The sequence below is a fragment of the Streptopelia decaocto genome (assembly GCF_964273445.1).
Source record: "Streptopelia decaocto genome assembly, chromosome: 2".
NCBI lineage: Eukaryota > Metazoa > Chordata > Aves > Columbiformes > Columbidae > Streptopelia > Streptopelia decaocto.
The window spans coordinates 57,688,962-57,710,236 of NC_138655.1; the positions used below are offsets into that span (position 1 = coordinate 57,688,962).

General features: G+C 35.0%; 1 protein-coding gene across 1 annotated transcript in view; it reads right to left on the minus strand.

Annotated features, from left to right (window-relative positions):
* Positions 1-21,275, minus strand: part of CDH19 (cadherin 19) — a 70,704-nt gene that overhangs the window by 33,916 nt on the left and 15,513 nt on the right. Inside the window, exons 2-3 of the mRNA XM_082043775.1 lie at positions 10,501-10,727; positions 6,388-6,682 (exon numbers count right to left, since the gene is read on the minus strand). Of these exons, the coding sequence (XP_081899901.1) occupies positions 6,388-6,682; positions 10,501-10,698 (493 nt within the window). The 5' untranslated portion in view covers positions 10,699-10,727. The remainder of the gene's footprint in view (positions 1-6,387; positions 6,683-10,500; positions 10,728-21,275) is intronic.

Here is a 21,275-nt window from a genome sequence, read left to right on the forward strand (position 1 = left end):
GTTTCCCATGGAAATAAGAAAACACCACCGCTTTATCACCAGTAGGCTCACTGGAGATAAATAAATTACTTGTTAGCAAGCATAGCAGCCAAGAAGTATAACAAGGCTCTGATAACATTTTTTGTCCTTGAGTCTTTAATGAGCCTGTCCCAATACAAGAGCCACAGCTGAATTTCCACTGCAAAGCCACAGCAGAATCAATCTGTACAGCTTGATTTAGTCTCTAGTTGGTAGCTGGTTATATCTAAATACAAGTTTGACAGCAATCTCATGGTACCGTCAGTGATGATGTCCTTTAAAATAAAATATCCACAGCATCATTTTATAAGGTAATTATTATTTTTATCATTTTTCCTCACCTAGGTTCTGTATAAGAATACAAATTTCACTTCTTGTGAGGAACAGCAGGAAATCAAGCTACTTTCTAAAACTTTCTGGCATATGTTCGCACGGTTGCACCTGCTTACCAATATAGCTGTATTGTTACGCTGGAGGAGAAAAGAAGAAGAAACGATGGAGTGCAAAGAGTTAGACCAGAAACACCTTTTTTATGGGAAAATTAAAGTTGATACTTATCCCAGATAAAACAAATATATTAATTTCTGAGTTTTCTAGCTTTTTTTTTTAATAGAAATGAAGAAGATTTTCTCATGTAAGGATACACTGATTGAAATATTTTGATTCTTTTTTTTTTTTCCATTTTTCTCAATTTATTCAGTAGCACTCCAAATGATTCTATAAGACATGTTGTTTTCTCTCTGAGTACACTAAAATGTTATTTAGCACACTAAAATGTTATTCATTGCCACTGACTTTTGGAGTTATATAACCTTCAAACTGTACCTACGTTACCAGTCTTCTGCCATGTATGTATTAGGTGTGTATGTAGATGTATGCTTAGATATACCTCTCCCTATTGCTCTGAAGAAATGTTAAAGATAAAATGACAGATTAATATCTAATAGGGGCACATATATTCTTCAGAAATAACAGTATTCTTTAGAAGATTGAAGGGGAAGATAAATCCTTAGCTACACAACTGTTAACTTCATATCAGCTGTGGTCTATGGAAACAATTCTAACTAATCATTCATTCTCTAAGACAATTAAGTATGACCAGAATACAGTTGCTTTGAAAAAAAATAAAAAAAAATAAAAAAAAATAAAAAAAAATAAAAAAATTGAGTGCTAGATGGGAAGGGATCAAGTACTACAAACAATCCAATAGGTACAGTCTATTATAAATGCTGTTTTCTACTAAAGAAACCCAACTACCCTCAACCATGTTTAGAAAAGGACTTGTTTACAGCACCATAGTTAATAAATCAGGAATAAAATCCAACAAATATAGGACTACAAAGTTACCATTACAACTTTCTGCATCTAATTCATTTAAAGGTAGATTTATTTTCTGAACAGTTTCTAACCATCAGAAAGAAATGCTGAATCTAAACGAGCATATACTGCTTGTCTAAGTCCTAGTCTACTTTTCTGCTTGCCTGTTGACTCTTCCAGAGTATAGCAGAAGGCAGAATCATGGAATTTGCCCAGTTGGGCTCATGAGATGCAGCTGGTGAATGTAACAGAAAGGTGAGCAGGCAAGGGGCATCTAGTAAAGACAGAGACAACCTGGAGGGAAGCAATAACAGATCTCCTACACTCTCAAAAGGAAGACCATTTTTAATCTGGCAGGACACCATGCGAAGAGAGGACTATGGCTTCTCCTTTTTTTTTTTTTTTAGGACAAAGAGTTCGTGATCACAATATGAACCTCTATATCAAATATGAACTATAGAATCATAGAGTTGTTTTGGTTGAAAAAGACCTTTGAGATCATCAAGTCCAACTGTTAACCTAGCATTGTCAAGTCCACCTCTAAGCCATGTCCCTAAGAAGCTCATCTATGTGTCTTTTGAACATCTCCAGGGATAACGAATCAACAACTTCCCTGGCCAGCCTGATTCAATGCCTGACAATGCCTGAAGTTTTTCCTAATATCCAATCTAAACTCCTCCTGGTGAAACCTGAGGCCATTTCCTATGTAGCAAGAAGAAAAAAAAAATGTTATCCTGGGTTTCAAACACCTCTTCATTTTTTTTAATTTTTTCTCTGCTATGAAACCTATCTTTCTTCATACGTTTAATCTGCAGTAAATAAATAAAGCCATTTACTGAATGGAATCATGTTTACCTAGACATTTGTATTTGAGTGATAAAAATTACAATGCTAATAGTACATACTCAAAAACTCCAAAAAGCCATTTTTTGTAACTCCATGTTTGGTAGAAGAATAATTGATCAGATACAAATAATATATTTTTAAAAAATCCATTAACACAGAACTTTGCCCCAAAAACAAACAAATCAACCCAAAAGTCCACCTTCTTGACACTGCAACCATGACATGATATAATTGACAATCCAACCAAGATACAGTTTTACAACATTTATGTGAAAACGGATATCATGGCAGAGGCAAATTAACTGAATATGTCTGTGGGTTTTCAAACATCCATTTTTGAATATGGGAGTCTGTGTGACGTTGATACAAAGTTTAGTTCCAAATACAAGTTTTATGTATACACTAGTGTTTTAAGTGGGACAGTAATCATGCTTAGACATTTTTTTGGTTTTTTTTTTAGCTTTATTTAAGGAAAACTACATTTTGCTGATTGCTGTATAAGATTTTTGTATTCCTGCAGCCTTGGTTTTACCCTTCCTGGGCAAAACACAGTAGTGCCACTTGTGTATTGCATCCCATTAGGTAAAATGTAGGACCCTCATATGGCAAATAGTTATTCATTTTTCTAACTAGAATTTGAAATCTTAAAAAAAAACCACCAACATTGTGTGCTGATATATTATGGTATCTTTCACTTAACCATTCCATCAGATATGCTGCATTTGTACAAATTTAACAGCTATATAGAAGACAGCGTAATTTTTTTTTTAAAATGCCTTAGTGAAAACCACAGCCCTGTGTTCTCTGAAGAGAGTCCATTTGCTGACACACTTTTCATTTACAGTGACAGTTGTATATAAAATCCTAATATAATTTAGTACTGAAGATAAGAGCTAAGACACAAGTAAAATGTATTCTAATTTGTTGTCACATTAGTATATTTGTATTTGTACCTAACGTCAGGAAAATTATATGTGCCTATTTTCTGTTTTTTCAGTGATTCTCTGAGGCAAGTGGCTAGCTGTGAGTTATTCTCTCTTTGCTTTCTTAGTTGCAGATAAAATGTTCACTAATAGTGGACTGCTTTCCCAAGTACTGACCAAGATTCCTGAGCATGTTTTCTATGAGGAAATTATGAGGATATCCCAGGTCTAGCACCACTGAGCTGAACTGCTGCTAGAGAGCTCTGGCATAGAGCAAGGCCAGTCTCTGTATTGCACTGTATTATCTAAACTAATTCTGGTATATATCCATCACTATACAAAAGTATATTCTATTTTACTGTGAGAAAAGAACTGATCTAATGAACTATTACAATAGCAATGCTACAAATTTTGGTTGGTTACTGTTTCCATCTATTGGGAGGTTAGAAGTTTCACCTCAGAAGTTCAGTCTGTACCCTTTGAGAAGCAGGATGAGCTCAGAGAAGTCCTCATGATATGGCTCAGCTGTTTCATGTATTGGAGCTGACCACTATTAAGGTGTATGCTATTATCTACCACTCCACTTGCATTCTATTTGCCAGACACAAATTAGTATGCCAGTAGTGTAGTAGTGTCTACACAGAAAAAGTAGGTGAAAGAATGATCTCTGAAATAGCTATGTTTTAGTGATAGAGAGCTCAAAGTTAGAAGAAGCAGTGTAGAAAATATTTCAAGATCCATAGGACTGAATTAGATTCACATACACTGAACGATTACAAATCTGTGATTTTAATTTTTCAGGTAGTCTGTGTCTAAGAGGCACTAGGCATCTTGTTTTATGTTTTACCCATTCTGATAAATGTGAGGCACTGTAACTTCTGATTTTATTTTTTTTTCATTTTATCTATTTTTACATTTTATTGGAAACTTTAATAATCTTACAGAAATATCACAAAATAAATTGAGCGTTTTACAGTTTAATTAATCTTATGCTGAAATGACATGGTATTTTAGGGATTTAAATATATAATGGATGACACAGGAGATTGGATAAAGACTGCTGAGCCTTCCATTATTAGGATGTCAGTTTATAGCCAGCTGAAGCCAATATAGATTGAAAGTTCCCATCTGTCAACTGCTTGTTGATGATTCCAGGTGAGAAACAGAAGAATATGGGAAATAGTACTACTGTTGGTTTTGGCCATAAGTACTGCTCTGCCTATTTTTCTCTCACTGTATAATCATTATTAAGACAGGAGCTCATCATTAAGACAGGAAGATAAAATAGAAGGAATCCATAAGTGAATTTTTGTATATACTTCTGTGAATTGTTACAGGTGTGTGAATGCAAATTAAGCTATATTAATTTATCAGTTACTTTAAAACAATTTTCACAAAAGATCAAATGCCTCATAAAAAATGCTTTAGCTCAGGAATTATTACTGTGAGCACATCAAATAAATGCAAAGTCCTTGACAAGGCACCTGTCTTTTCATCTCCAAACCTCAGTCAATGAGTAAGATGTAAAGGCCAGAAGTATGCTGTGAACAACCAGCATATTATGTTAGAAAAAGTTATTTGATCAAAAGCTCAGCTGCAGAAGTCTCAAAACAAATAAGTCTGTCTGCATGGAACAAAGTGCCAAGGATGAAACAATCATACACCTAAAAGTTATTTCCCTGGTAGAAGATGGATGCCTTTTGTAGCTACTGCTGGTTGTGATGGTGAGCTACTCCTTGGCACAAATTAGGTTACTAACCCCACATTTGATTAAATCCCAGGCATGAATAGCCTTTTCTTGCAATTACTATCCAGGCTGGCAGAAGATGGTTAAATTTACAGCTCCATTTGAAAGTTTTACTGAATCTACTCTAAAAGTTGACCAAGTAATACTGAATGGAACATGTTTTTTTATTACCTTTCATGATCACTGCTGCTATTAAGTTAATTACCTCATTAATTCATACAGTTTTAGATAGCACAATATTTGAATTTCTTTTAAATATTATTTGCAAGAGTAATATACAAAAGAGACAGAGGTAGGAATTTAAAAGATTATTGGGATCCTTTCTGTAAGATTTAAAGAAGTCAGTGATTTAATGTACTTGTTTATGTCAGCTGCATTCACATTTTGGGTTTTTTTAAGGATTTAAATATATGTGTACACAAATGTGTATGTCCATGTATATGCATACATACACCCATATTTGTCAAATGTTATCTTTGCTTCATATTTGTTTAATTAGGTTTCCAGACACATGACAGATCCAAGTACAAGTCTGTTTGATGATGTAGAGGTGGGAAAGAAGAGATGCAGGGGTTAAGTTGTACATCTTCACAGGAAAATTACAAATCATATGTTTAGGAAATCAGTAGGTAGTCTTTTACTGTACACTGTCTAATCAAAGGGAAGTTGACTGATGGGAGTCTTGGCAGTTTAAATAGGTAGGCATCATACCTGGTGTGAGGATGGTCATCACATCAGTCCTGCATTGGCTTCATACCATTCCTGTTCAGAACCCATTACTTACAGGAAGGAAACCCCATCCCTATCTTTGGGGGTAGAAATCATGAGTACCTGTGATGTGATTCTTTTCCTGTTACAGTACAATATGATTTGTACTACACAGGGTATAACAAAGACATAATGTTTAGTTATTAAGCAGAATCAGAGTAGACTGAAGGATGTGGTTCAGTACTTTTCAGTTCAACCAAGCTTATATTTCTGTCCTTAAAAGAGTCAACTGAGGTTAGAGGACTTTAAAATCTACGTGCATACTACTTTTCTTTCAGATTGGTAGAAGCTTGAAGAACTGAGAGGTTGTAACAATAATCATACCCTGAACAATTTTCTGGAGACTAAGGTGCTCTACTCATTGAAAAAGTAGTGAAATCTGTCAGCCCCAAACCTCCTTTGCAGTACTAACTGGTGACAGTACTGTGCCTATTTCAAATGGTCATGTTGTATTTTTTAAACAAGTAACAATTTCAAGGCTGAATCACTGATGGGAAAGACAATAGTCAATTCAAGCATATATCCAGACTCTATAAAAGGACTTGGATACATGTAAGTACTTAAATATTTAAAGGCAAGGATGATAAGCAGAGGTATTCACAATCTTCAGTTTAAGCATATAGCTTTGCAGTTTCAGACCTTGTAAAATAGTTTGTTTCCTTCTCACTGAAAGGCAGTCTATAAAATAAGCTATTAAGATCTTATATTAACATAGATATCTAGAAAAAAAAAATCAGAAATTAAAGTTTGGTTCACAGCATGTCATACCTTCAGGTGACATCTCTGGAACAGTGGCCACATAAGGTCCATCCAAGAACTGTGGTTCATGATCATTGATATCTCGAACGTTGATAATGAATTCTGATTCAGGTTCAACAGGAAGCTGAGTGCTCCTGTTAATTGCTTGTGCTTTTAGGGTGTAGAAAGGTTTCTTTTCTCGATCCAGCTTTTGTGTTACATAAATTTTGCCGTTATATTCATCAATGATAAAAATGCTTCCAGCTCCCTCCCCAGTCAAAGTGTATTTTATGTTACCATCCTGCTTCTCTAAATCTGATTTCAGCTGCAAGTACAAAACAGAAAAACAAGCCACATTTTTTAAGGAATAAATTTTGGAATATTCACTTTAGGCTTTGTTTGTTTTCATTCTACAGTGAACCCTGTCACTAGTGAGCCTTCTTGGATACTAATATTTAAAAGAGGGTACTGTTGTATTTTCAGCCAGTCATGGCTCAATTCTAACATCTTGATATAACAGACATGTAAATACATGGTAAACCTGAAAAAGATGCTTCAGCCACTTTGAAGTGAAGGGAATGAATGTAAATACCTACTTTAGTTCATTGCTTTATCAGCTCCCATAAGCTTCTGCTGAAAACAAAACAAAGGTCATTAAAATTATCTAATTTTTTTATTATTATGAATGACAAGTGTACTTTGCAAGTTTTATATATATTTTTGTAATCACCAACACTAACTGTAAATATGAGATGCAGTGGTGTTCATGTTTCTGTTGAAACATGAAAGAGATGAAAACCCATTCTGGGTTATAAGACTGTATTATTTATTCTGAAATAAATTGATAGACATTTTCCATTTCCTTCCAGGATTATCTGCATCCTCTGTTGTCTTGCTAAGATGAACTTTACGATGATGATTCCTCTGATGAAGCTGAGCCCTGGAGACCATTGAAGTCCAGCTGCACTTGTTCATGCCAACAAAACAGTTTGTTAATGTTAACAATATGTAAGAATACATTTTAATAGCAATAATGGAATTTCTTAACATACAAAGCATCCACAATTAAATGTTAAGGGAACAGCAATTTCTGTCATATCATTAATTCTCTAATTTTTTCTTTATTTATGTTGGGTTTAGAACAAAAGGTGTCAAAATCGCTATGACCCTGGATAATTACTGAAAAAAAAAAAATGAACTTATCTCACCTGCTTATCCTATAAAGCAGCAGGTTTTAAATGCAAATAATATGTCAACCTGTTGACTTCAGTAATCTCACTCTTTTTATTCATGCTTATTGAACCTACAGGTCAGTGTAAGTCATAAGGGCACAAAATGGGAAAAAAGAAATATGGGGGGTAAAGGGCACAGTTTCCTATTGAATCCATTCAAAATATTTTGTAATAACTTCTGAAGTTGCAAAAATATTTTAAACTTTTATTTGGAACAATCATAGAATCATAGAATATTTGGGTTGGAAAAGACCTTCAAGGGTCATCTGGTCTGATGCTCCTGCAGGGAGCGGGGACATCTTCAACTAGATCAAGTTGCTCCAAGCCCCATCCAAACTTACCTTGAATGTTTCCACGGATGGGGCATCTACCACCTCTCTAGGCAATCTGTTCCATTGTTTCACCACCTTCATCATAAAAATTTTCTTCCTTATAACTAGTCTAAATCTACCTTCTTCTTGTTTAAAACCATTACCCCTTGTACTATTGCAACAGGCCCTACTAAAATGTTTGTCCCCATCTTTGTTATAAGCCCCCTTAAATACTGAAGGGCTGCAACAAGGTCTCCTCAGACCCTTCTTCAGGCTGAACAATGCCAACTCTCAGCCTGTCTTCACAGCAGAGGTGTTCCATCCCTCTGATCATTTTTGTGCCCCTTCTCTGGACTGTCTCCAACAGGTCCATGTCTTTATGTACTGAGGACTCCAGAGCTGGACACTGTACTCCAGGTAGGGCCTTAACAGATCTTAGTGTCAACTCCCATAACTTTGGAATATTTTCATAATGTATAGTTTTCTTCATGCATCAACTGGATAGTTTACTCAGATTGTGACTGGGACATTGCTCTGAGATACAAGGAACAGTTTTGAGTTCCTGCTCTAAGTCCTGACAGAGTATTTTATCCCTAAATTATACAATTAATTCCCCTTGCCAGTACAACAGACAGAATTTTCAAGACTGTGGAGTTTAGAACCATTTAAAATATGAACAATTTAAAGTGAAATGTTTTCAACGTAAATAGTTGTGTGCAAAACTTGGGGCAGGTTCACCACTTTAAGAGTGGTCTAGTCACACTCATTTTAACATCATCCAAATTCGGCATCTAGATAAGGGGCACCACTGATTCTTTTTGATCCATAAATCTTAGTTTCCTTGTCATGAACCCTAGGGCATGGGAAAGGTGATGAATAACTAGATCTTTAACCAAAGATGGAGTTCAGATGTGATTACAGAGGGCATCAAGCCCTTAGAGACTGGAAGCATGCCTCCAACTAGCTGTCTAGATGGAACATGTGTTGTACCACTTCCCTCAGAATCATATGTGCCCAAAAGATTTTCATGACCTTGACCACATTAAATGAGAGGTCTCTTGCAGGTGACATTTTCTCAGAATGCATACTGAAGGTTCTCAGCTCACCTGTTTATTAAGCTAGACACAAAAGAATAAATTGCCTTTCAATTTTAGATGAGAAATGGGAAGAAGAATTATGTACTTGCTTTCATATATCTGCAATTGCAGTCTTGATGGACACATTTCTTTTTCTTAAACATAATAATGGAAAAAAGATTCATGAGTCTATGTTAAATGAAATTTGAAGACTGAGGTCTGAATCTGACTGCAAAAAAAAGTATATATGGAATAGTGACTTAAAAACAGAGACCGTCTTCCTTTGTATTTTCACTGATGCAATTTCCTTCAGGGCTTTATTTACTAAAAATTCATGTGTTGATCACAGATTGTCACGTCATTTACTGAAAACAAAACATATTCTACTCAAGAAAAAGACACAAGTAAATATGTTTGATTTAGACAGTGGTTAGACTGCAATAAATTAACCATAATCCTCAAGAAAAAAATCCCAATGGTTTACCTGAGAGAAATAGAAAGGCAAGATTATGAATTTTTTCTAAATCTATGTGTAAATATATGACATTTTAGTAGTTTCTTTTACTGTTTTCTAGCTATGGGAAAAGTAATAATAATAATATAAAAATTAGTACGTCTACACTTGTTCTTTCAGAAGTAAGACATCACACTTCCACAGTAGTTACTTTGAAGGGGCTGTGAAAAAGTAATTAATGAGTTTTGAGCACTTCACCCTTTGGGCCCAATTAAGTTTTAGTGCTAGTTAATTAGCAGTTAAACTTATTTTGGTTCATTTATCTGGGAAGTGACTTAAATAAAAGATAACTGGATCTCAATATTACAATTACTTCTAGCAAACAAAAATAACTAATAATAATAATAATAAGCAGAGAGAGAAGAAAGGGGCAGATATCTTAAAGCACATTTTTAAAGGAGGGTGAAAAAAAATTTGTCATTGTGCTAAAGCTACGTTAAACTAATAAACCATGCAGATTCCTGTAGCATCTCAGTGGTAACAAGATTTAGTATTAATCTGCTTCATTAAAAATTAATGAAGGGTAAATCAGCTGCTACTTAGTGCAATAGAAAATCATGCTAAATACTGTTTGTAAACTACGTTGCACTCAGTATGGATGCTTTGATGCACTGCCAAAAATAGCACAAGCAAATTGCCAGATGTTGATAAATGAGTCCTTAACCTTCATTCAGAAGACAGAAAAGAACTTTCCAGCTTGATACCTTCATCTGCTATGTATGGAACTAGTTTTAGTAGCAGAGTGAATGTACAGTTTCATTGACAGCAGAATTAAGCGATGGAAGGTCCTGGGTACTGACATGACCTCTAGGTGTTGGAGTTGTCTGACTTTGCCAGGTCACAGGAAATAAGAGATGTTTTGCTGCCTAAATACAGCTTGCTGAGCTCCTTTTCCTACCTTTCTTGGTATTTCCAGATCTGTGGGGATGCTTGGTCTTCCAAGTTAGTAAACTGCTAATCAGCATGTTATATCTAACCTTGTACCACTCTTGAATCATTACGTATCATACCTGTCCAACATATACAGGTACCACTGAAGTCTGTTCCTCAGTTGCAAAAAGTGGCTCCCACACCCAGGCACGTTTCACCCTTCGAACTGCTGTGAAAGACTGATCTGTGTTTTGAGTGCCGCAGTTTTGTGTGCTTGGAGAGCAAGGCCAAGATTGAACCACCATCAGCATGAGAGATAGCAGTGCAGACCAATTCATGCTGAACCCTTCTTTCAATGAATTTTAATCTGAGGAAGAAAAAAGAAAAAGAAAAAAAAATTGACAAAGTATCACCTATGTCTCTTCACTCTTACGTATTGATTCTGTGCTAATCTAAGAGAAGATTTGCAGTATTAAAATCTCCCTAAATGGAAAGAACTGAAACAAAATCTGCTTTGGTTTAAAATAGAGATTCACTTTAAAACTCTGGCATGAAAGTCAAGAGTTCAACTTTCCTTTATGAATATCCTACATAGGGACCTTCTACACAAAAAAGAAAAATCATCCTTCAATTAATTAATCTTCCAAATTAAGCTGGATAATTGTGTTGTGTAGCCTAGGAATAATTTGATTGGAATAATTGTATGTTTCTGCTTAGACAGGGCTCATTTTGAGCTGCAGTCACAGAACTGCCTGAAGGGTGAACATCTAGCCTTAGTGGCCATGATGACTGACAGCTGAAACCAAGCAATGCAGATATTTTTTAACCTCTTCTTTCCCTCTTTCCCAATTCAGCAAAATACCTGTAAAATGCCAAAGGTAGTAGGGTATCATGAAGAAGGAGCAAAAATATGCACCTTTCTCCCCCCTGGTCAATAGAAATTGTCTTAACCAATTTTACTACCTCTGACTTCCCTGTATTTAAATAAGCAGACAAAGGGCAAATGCATCTTGAAAGCTGTAGGTTTCATTGGCACAAAGTATTCTTTCAGAAAATGAAGGCTTTGAACAAACTATATGCTATTATTGACTTATCAGTGATTTTTAGTACAATAAATGAAACTCTGGATTTTAAATAAGGTGCTACATTCAGTTGAGAGTGGCCATCTTCTGTGAGACAAAAAAGAAAATTTTGAAAATTCTTACTGTAAACATTTCAAGTCTTAAAACCTTACTTTACAATGTCATTAGCCATTCTTTTCAAGGTTTTAGCCTTGAAGAATAACATTTCCTATTCAGCAGCAGTCTGGTTTATGAATTTATCACACACCAGTCAGTTTGTAAAACACATAGGACAAAATATTTGGCTGCATTTATATTGGGCCTGAAAAATACATGAACTTTTTACCTCTCCAGGATAAGATACAAGTTTATGTATTTTAAGATCATGATTTAAATCACAGTTTTATAAACAGCCATTCTTATGCAAAAGGAAATACCATAATTGCTTAAAATGACAGGTCATATAAACAACTATTTCTTTCCTTCCAGGAATTTTATAGGTCATTGAATATTATTCTGTTAAAATGTTATCTGTGAATGTATATTTAAGAGAAAAAGATAAAGGAGTTCTAATAGTAAGGCATAAATAATTGTAGTTGTTAGAATGCAGGTTCCAATTTCTTACATTTTTCAGTTTTTGAACTGTAAAGCTGTAACCATGCTAGACAAGATTTGAATGCAAGGAATGCGACCTGGGTACTCTCTCATTTCAGTTTTCTGTGGAAAATTGCTTGTTTTCCTAAAGCTGGAAGAATAATATTTGTGACATGGAAGACAAGGCCAACAAAACTCAACTTATCTATCAAATAAAGCTTGAGTGAAGCTTAAAACACCTTGGAATGTCTCTGTGTAAAATGGTTGTATTTAATGCTAAGCAACAATTTGAGAAAACTAATCTTGAAAATGAAAATTAATCTTATTGCAATACATAGCAAAGGGCAGACAACTCAAACAACAAAAACTGAATAGTCAAAGAGACCTTTCTGAGGTATCATAAAGAAAATTATTTCAATCACTCCTTAAATGAAGAGACAGGTGTTCCATCTGGGCCATAGCAAACGCTTCTGCCTATTCCTTATCTGGTGTTTTGGCCGCTTCTTCTGATACTGCCCACCTTGGTCAACAAAGTATTTCAGGCTTGTGGGCAGTATTTCATGCAGAGTGAATGCGAAACAGATACTCACTATCAAACTCATCTGACAAACACCACGTATATACACCAACGTATCACAGTATGTTTGGGATTGGAAGGGATCTCAAAACATCATCTAGTCCAATCCCCCTGCTGGAGTAGCAACACCTAGATGAGGTTACACAGGAATGTGTCCAGGCAGGTTTTGAATGTCTCCAGAGAAGGAGACTCCACAACCCCCCTGGGCAGCCTGTTCCAGTGTTCTGTTACTCCCACTGAGAAGAAGATTCTTCTCATATATAAGTGGAACCTCCTGTGTTCCAGTTTGCGCCCATTGCCTGTTGTCCTGTCACTGGTTGTCACTGAGAAGAGCCTGGGTCCATCCACGTGACACTCACCCTTTATATATTCATAAACATTAATGAGGTCACCCCTCAGTTTCCTCTTCTCCAAGCTAAAGTACCCAGCTCCCTCAGCCTTTCCTCATAAGGGAGATGTTCCACTCCCTTAATCATCTTTGTTGCCCTGCACTGGACTCTGTCCAGCAGTTCCCTGTCCTTCTTGAACTGAGGGGCCCAGAACTGGACACAATATTCCAGATGTGGTCTCACCAGGGCAGAGTAGAGGGGGAGGAGAACCTCTCTCGACCTACTAACCACCCCGCTTCTAATACACCCTAGGATGCCATTGGCCTTCCAGGCCACAAGGGCACAGTGCTGGCTCATGGTCATCCTGCTGTCCATGAGGAACCCCAGGTCCCTTTCCCCTACATAGTGAGTACAGAATATGGCTGTGCTGGCCTACTGTTGGCCACCTTTTAGCAATGCCCTCAGCAGTTAGCCGTCAGCAGTGAACAGCTTAAAGAGCATAATTACTATTTTGGTCCATTTCAGTGTGTCCTCTTTACGATTTATGTTAATAGCCTATGATACATGTATTCAAGCTTCACATCTTGGACAAATTGGTGGGAAACAAACATTTGCAGATTTTGACATGTTACACATTGTTCTGTGTATAGAAAGACTTTAACTTGAAAATACAGAAGGCAGTCAAATTATTGTAAAAAAACATTGTGCTATGTAATGGAATTGAGAGCTCTATGTGTTTCTGTTTTTCGCTTCTCTGCTATATCAGACATACTGTATTTGCCTTTACTGTCAGGACCTTTCAAAGCATATTTGCTTCCAACATCTTCCTACTCATTTGGCATTGAGATACTGCCTCCAGCCTCTGGCCAGCACATGTTGCCACTTTTTATAAATCCCATTTTTCCCTTGCGAAACAATCACCTTCATTCTGTTTAACAGACTGTAACTCACTCTCAGAAGAAGCTCTTGTCGAATACCCAGAAATTAATTCCTTATTCCCTTTATTTCTAGTTTTCCCTTAAAAAAAAATAAAATAAAATAAAAAAAATCTAAATTTCAGTGTTGCATACTTAAAGGAAAAAAAAAAAAGTGCTGGCAGTGTTTAGGGTGATTCTGTACTGAGATTGCTGCCTATCACAGTGACTAGCATTGTCTCATTATTCCCTTGTACTCCTCTGTCTTTCCCTATCCAACAGTTGTCTCTTGATTTGCACTCAATTTGTAAGGTTTTTGTAAATGAAATGACTCTATTCTGTGTTATAACTATAATATGTAGCAGAAGGGAAGATTAGTAAAAGCACAGAATTTTATGTGCTGTAGTAATATGCACAAATAGATAACTTTTAATAACATAATCTCTCACTGAAAAAAAAAAGATAAATATGTTTTTCAGAGATGAGCAAATGAGCTGTCACTAATAACTTCCCAAGAGAATCAGAGAAATGGAGACTCTAGTTCTGCTCCTTTCCTATTCTTCAGGAAGTACATCTGCACTCTCTCTCACATTGGATTGCAATAGTAAAGACCGATACTTAGAACAGAGTAGTGAGAATATCAATTGCAGCTGTAATAAGCAGGCTACAGTTTTTAAAGCAGTATCTTCCTTTTATACCTAATGAAAATCACAAGTTTCCTGTAGACAAGGAACAGATTTACCTTCCTGGCACAAAGTTTCAGAATCCTTTGTTAGGTTTGTTCTAGAACTATCACCAACTCACAATTCAAAATGGGACATTAGTTTTAGGTGTGCTGGTAGACTGACTTGGTTCCGAATTCCCTTTGTTTTAATAATAGTAATTTATTTTAAATTATGACCATGTGCTTACATTGCAAAATAATACCTGTTACTGCATAGAATTGCAAGAATAACAATAGGAATAACAAGAGGTTTATAAAAGACAGCCTCTAGGATGTAGTGAAGTTATATATTTGTTAGTGGGAAAAAAAAAAGAGAAAGGGCAGACAAAACAGCAGTGTTCTAAAGCATTAAAAAAAATGGCACACAACAGATTACAGTGAAGGTGGGGATAAATTCTGTTCCTGTTCTGTTAGCTGAGGAATAAGTGAAAACAGCTAAATTTTGTAACCAAACCCCCACAAAGATATAAGTAAAGCCTTTTAATTACTGGAACATGATAACAAGGGGCATGGTAGATACTCCTTAACTAGAGACCATTAGGACCACCTCATATGTGTACTTAATCCTACTTTATAGCAGGATTTTGAAACAGTGACTCATGAGAAAAATAAAACTCTCTGTCCTTGAATGTACTGAGCAGAAACAAAAATGCCAGACTGAAAGACATTGAATTTGTGGAATTTGATGTTATGTTTACTTGTTTTAATAACATCAGGCAAACTACAACAATAAAGTGGAAAAATTCATGTAAGCCAATCTAATTCGTTAAAATGCAACTTCTGAAACACATTTCTTATCTCAAGCAGAGGCCTAACATAATGTTTCAGTTGCAAGTCCTATTTTGTGCATCAGCCTTATTATGATTACAGTGAAATTTGTCTCTCTCATATGTTGCTATCTTTAATCTTCAATTAATAGGATAAAGAAGGGTATTTGTAACTAACACTTACAGATTACTGTTTTAGAAAACATGTGAGTGTATAGAAACCTTCCTAGTTTCAACTATACATTTGTTCATTTGTACTATGTCCACTGGCTATTTGTCCTAGTTACACTTCATGCGGCTAATTACTGAGTGTATTATAATGCTGCTGCTCTATTCTCCTTCCAGAATTGACTGTATATGGGCTTATTTTCATTGATCAGTTTAGATATCACACAATGTGGTAGACACCTAGGCTATATTACTTCTAGAATTCCCAAAGAATTAATCATATATATCAACTAGTTTAACTTATGCTTTTTTTTTTGTCTGTATAGAACAATGACAAAATCTTCCAGAGTGTGCAAAGTAGTGAAGTTAATCCTATTCTTGCTGCTTCTTGCCGTTGCTGAATTTCACACAGAGGCAGATAATATTTTTAACAGTTTTGGTATGTTCAAAACTCTTAATTACCATTTTCATTGATTTTTAGCTGTGATTTGATTATTTGTAACCAGTGCCAAGATATTTTTAATGTGAGTTTTCCATTATTCGTGCATTTTTAGTATGTTATTTGGAGACCCTAGAAAAGGGCATACTAAACCCCTAAGGGATAAATACAGCATATTTAGCTCCAGCTATGCTGGATTTGCCCTCTAGTTCCATTGAAAACTATCATTACAGACTGGCACAGGAGAAGTCACTATTGTGACAGTAACATTTAACTGAATTGATAAAAAGCAACAGTGGGAAGAAAGGACTACAATTTGAAAAAAAAAATTACTGAATATCTCAATTTTGATATGCCACACACACATATTGTGTGATTGATTGATTGATTGATTGGTTGTTTTTTGTGAATTAATAAATTTGATTTTAATCAGTGTAGAGCTGACTGACTAGAAATATTGTAATTCCTTTTTTTCATGGTTTACCGATTATCTTTCCAGGTAGTGCATTAACGTGTATTACCTGACCCCAGTATTTTCCTAGAATATCTGTGACACTCTAAAAAAAGCCCAAATGTCATTTTAGATGACAAAAATCTGAGTCTTCAAAGTATAACAAGCAGTAGCCAGAAGTCTGTCTGTATTAGAGATTGAAAACATCTATTGCAGTACCAAATTGTGATATTTATTTCTTCAGATCCTATGTCTCCCATTAAAAACCTTTAGGAACTGTAGGGAAAAGTAAGAACATTTGTTTTAAATAAGGGGAAATGGGCCAAAAGTGAAGGCTGAGATTTCCTGCAGTGACTGAAGAAAACAAGCACTAGAAGTGTTCCCTGTTCAGTCCGCAAGTCAAAGGAGAAAGTGTAGAAGATGGGGTGATATTTTATGTTTTACAACACACATCACAGTATCTTAGGTCATTTTTATTCCCTTAGTGGAGTTATATTAATCACCAAAAGACATGAGTAAGCCAACACGGAGAAAGAGCCTTTTTCTGAATAAAAGCCAGTGACTATAGGTGCTATTGTTAGAACTTTGTCATATAAAACCAATTGCACAATACCTGTTTCCTAATTGAGACGAGATAGCCAGTCTCTTGCCTTTTTCAACCCTGTTCCACTAGTGCTTTTAGAACTGAGCAACTAGTTACTGATATGCAGTTTGCTGGAGATATATGCATCTGGGACCAGCTCTATATTTCTGGATCTGGTTCAGCATTCTTATGTTTGACAGTTGCCACTTCTGTGGCTCTATGGACAAAGATTCTTATGATTTTGGAAACATTAAATCATTTTTTCACTCACTGTTATCAATCATAATACACAGAAGTGAAAGTGCATCCTCAAACGCTTCAGTCATGCCTGAGGCAGAAGGAGAAATTCCTTTGAGCTCCTTTAAAAATGCTATGGTAAAGATGGGACACACCATTCTGATCAAATTAATAGAGTGTGTGGGGAAGGATAAACTTGTGATGGGCAGGGCTCTGCCAGACCTCTTTCATTCTGCAGCGGTGACCTTTGCAAGCACTGATTAAGGTAAACACCACATATGGGTGGAGCCAAAGGCAATCTGATATTACTGTAAACTTTCCATGCAAGTGGTTGTGTTGCCCTTTTTCAGCTGCAACCAAGACAATATTAAAATTAAATCTGGAACATCAGAAAATAAGAAAGAATAATTAATGGTGTCTTTTGGAGTCTACTGAAATTCCTCAAAGGGACCAGCAGGTATCACCAAAAACATCACACTGACACACACACAGAACTCCGGCAGATTCCTCAGAGGTAATTAAGCCTTTAGGATTTCTCTCAGGTTGGTTGTTATCTTGTCTTCTTTTGGAAGCATAGCTTTTCAACATGTTATTAACTGAAGAGTATAAAGAGTATAAATTGTTTTGTTAGTAGTTTCATAGACAAGAGAAAGGTATTTCTACTTCCTTTTCTTGCAAGGAAGTAAAAGAAAAATGAATTAGGAATATCTGTGTCTCTTGTCTAAGCACTGGTAAATTAATGATTATGTTTAGTTCTTTTTCACAAGCTATTCTACCATACATCTACATCCTACTTCAGTCCAGATGCTTCCTAGCTAAAGATAAATGGAAATGCTTATATTAGGACCTAGAAAAAAAAAAAAATAATCATTTTCTGCAGTCATTCAATAGCTTCAGCAATTTTATTCTGATGAATAAATCAATTTAGATTCAGTTATGCCAGTAGTTGTGGAACACTGCAGTCTCTACACTAAAAATAAGTAAACGTTTAGTTTTAATTGTAGCTTTCTTTCTCTATGACTATTATTTATTTTTAAGATAGTTTGCACTATAGAAAATTATGACTAAACCCATGTCTTTTAGCATAAATATTTTTCTGATTAAAAAGACTAACACATGTACACAGTAAAACCAGGAATTCTTGCCTTCTGGCATTTGCTTTTTATTGTAGACAAGTAGCAAATCCAATTACAAGATGTTTGATTCACTGGGCAAATCCTACTAGAACATTTTCGGCTCTGCAGGATACCACTCAGTACTAAAGAACCACTTGTCAGCATAACGATGTAAAGGACCACATTCTGTGATTCACACTTGAATCTGTTTGCCAAATGATTTTCAGGAAGGCACTTCATGAAATGCTCCGAAACTCTCTTTAGGATTTATGTTCCTTTCTCTGCTTTCATTCATAATTATTCTTTGCATACATTAAAACTAGTTGCACAATGAATTCACCTTTCCCATGGTTTTTGAGGAGATTTAATTCCCCCAAACATGAAATGCTCAAAGATAAAAAGAAGCTTCAACATTTCAGTTAAGCGGATGGTTTTTGCTGTAATATGACTTATTGTTAAACTGGTGGATTTGGTTTTAGAGTCAATTTTCCACATAAAATTAGGTAAATTGTAAACACCTTTAAATTAAATCATTCAGTCTATATCAATGGGAAACTGGACTGAAATCAGATTTAAATATTCATATCTGAGAAAATTTAACAGGACTCATTTGTAAAGTAAATAGTAATAAAAACAGTCCATTACAAGCAGTTAAAAAAACCATACCTTCACATTAAAAAATAAGAAAAGAAGAAAAGCTATTTTTTAAAATCTTTGTTAACTCACTTTGTGCCCAGTTTAATAGAAAAAAAAATACAGTAAATAAAGCAGGGAACAACTACTTTTAACACTATTATTAGTTTTCCTAAAAACCAAGACAATTTACTCTGATACCTAATATATTTTAAAGATGTAACTTAAATTCATGAACAGACAATGTCTCTTGCATGCATGCATACATTCTGTGCACCACCACAGTGGAAGTCAATCGGAAAAGTGCTGAAAGAATGCACCTCCCTCACAAAGGCTGCAATAATATCAGTCAGGAAAGGGTAGAATTTACCTGCTTTGTGACAGAGGAAACAAACTGAAGAATATTTATGGTTTTCAGAATAGTGAGATATATAGATGAAAAAGACTTCATTGGCAAACTAGCTAAAAATATAATATTGCTTCTTGTCTTTTTATTTTCTTAGTCTAGTTTGCAGCTGATGAATATTCTAGTATCTCCTGCAGTGGATTAACCTCAGTTTCAGTTTTGCTCAAGTCTCTATAAGCAGAGGTTTGTCTCTCACTTATTTCTTTTTTTAATATTTAACTGTTCTACTCTGGTACCAGGAACATATCCTCTTTCTTAATTTATTCTGTCAATTATGTTAGAAGCTAATATATATATATTTTTAAATCTGTCTCATACACCAAAGATATATTAATCCAGTACAGTTCTTACTTGATTCCATTAAACTTTGTAAGCACTTTCCAGGCAACAAGATATTCAGAAAAGGATAGGAACAGAGCATTAGGTCACCCAGGGTAAATAAAAGGTGTTGCATAATCAATTTCATGTCAAAGATTTTTAAAAAAGGATTTGATTTATTTTCTTTTCTGTTCTGTTTCAAAGTGTGGAATATTCCAAATGTAGTTCAATAAACCCCATCAGATTTGCAAATTGTGCATTTTTAAAAAAATGGATCACATTTTATGAGAGTCATAAAAAAGTCTTAAAAACAAAATGCCTTTTCTAGCTATTGATATTGCATCTTCAAAAAAATTATTGACTTTAAAGCTAGTTTTAAAGGATATGAGTTGCTTTAGACCCCTCCTATATTCCTATATTCTAATATCAGAGAATAGTTTCAGGTTAAAAAAAAAAAAAAATAAAAGCAAAAACAATCTAAATTGCATAGTATCCAGGACGTAAGTCTTGACACTCTTCCTGGTCAACTTGCCTTTTCTTCCTATGATATCTCAGAGTATAAATTTGTCCACTACTTTTATGTTTATTCATGTTTATTTCATGTTTATTCAAAAAATCCATTAATTAGGAAGCTAGGAACACTGTTAGAATTTGTGTTGAAACTTGCCTTTTAAGAAGTCATTGTATAGGTCAAACTGTGTTGTTGGGTGTTTTTTGTAATGTATTATACCTATGTAGGAATTAGCCTTTGAAAATTCCTAGCTATTTTTGGTGTTTTGAACACCCACAGAAACGTCTGTTAAAGTTCTGGCTTTTTAACACACTTTCATCTCTGATCCTTAAATTCTGGTCATTTTTCAAGCATTTTTGTTTTTTTTTGGGGGGGGGAAGGGGTGAAAAAGTGCAGTAAGAGCAGTGCAAAATCTGATTAAAAATTCAATATGGTTGAAGACTTTAAAGTAACTGTAAAAAATTAGCTAATTGTTGCTGTTAGTTGATAAGATTATTTATCTTCTGGACTAATATTCTTGACAGAAGAAAACCAGACATCCAGTTCTGTTTGAAGCTTGCAAAATATTTTGTTATTTCTCTATATTTTCTGCTTTTTTTTTTTTTTTAATCTTTTCATTCAGTTCTGTCATTTTCCAACCACTTTTTACATTACTACAACACAATTCTTCCTTTTCCTAACCTGCACTGAATTTTCTTTTCTCACTGAGAAGCTGAGGCTTGAAGGGTCTGTCTCCACTTTTTTACTTCATTTGAAAATTGTTTCTCTTCTTGCACCTAAAATTGATGAACTACCTACTCACTTGCCAGTTCTGTCTCCACCACTGTAACTCACCTGTAACAATAGTTTATTGCATCTTTATCTGAGTTTTTTACCTCTTTTTAATCTTTGTGTGGTTTTATCCCCTCTTTACTTGTATTAGCCTCTGTTGCTTCTCTGTTCAATGTTATCTCTCAATCAGACTTTTCTGTACAGATTTCTTTTGATAGTTTACTTCATAGAAACATATTGTAAAAATTAAATTATGCTGTATTATATTGTTGAGCCGGAGTCCCTGTGAGTCATTCAGAGGGTAATTTTGCCTTTTT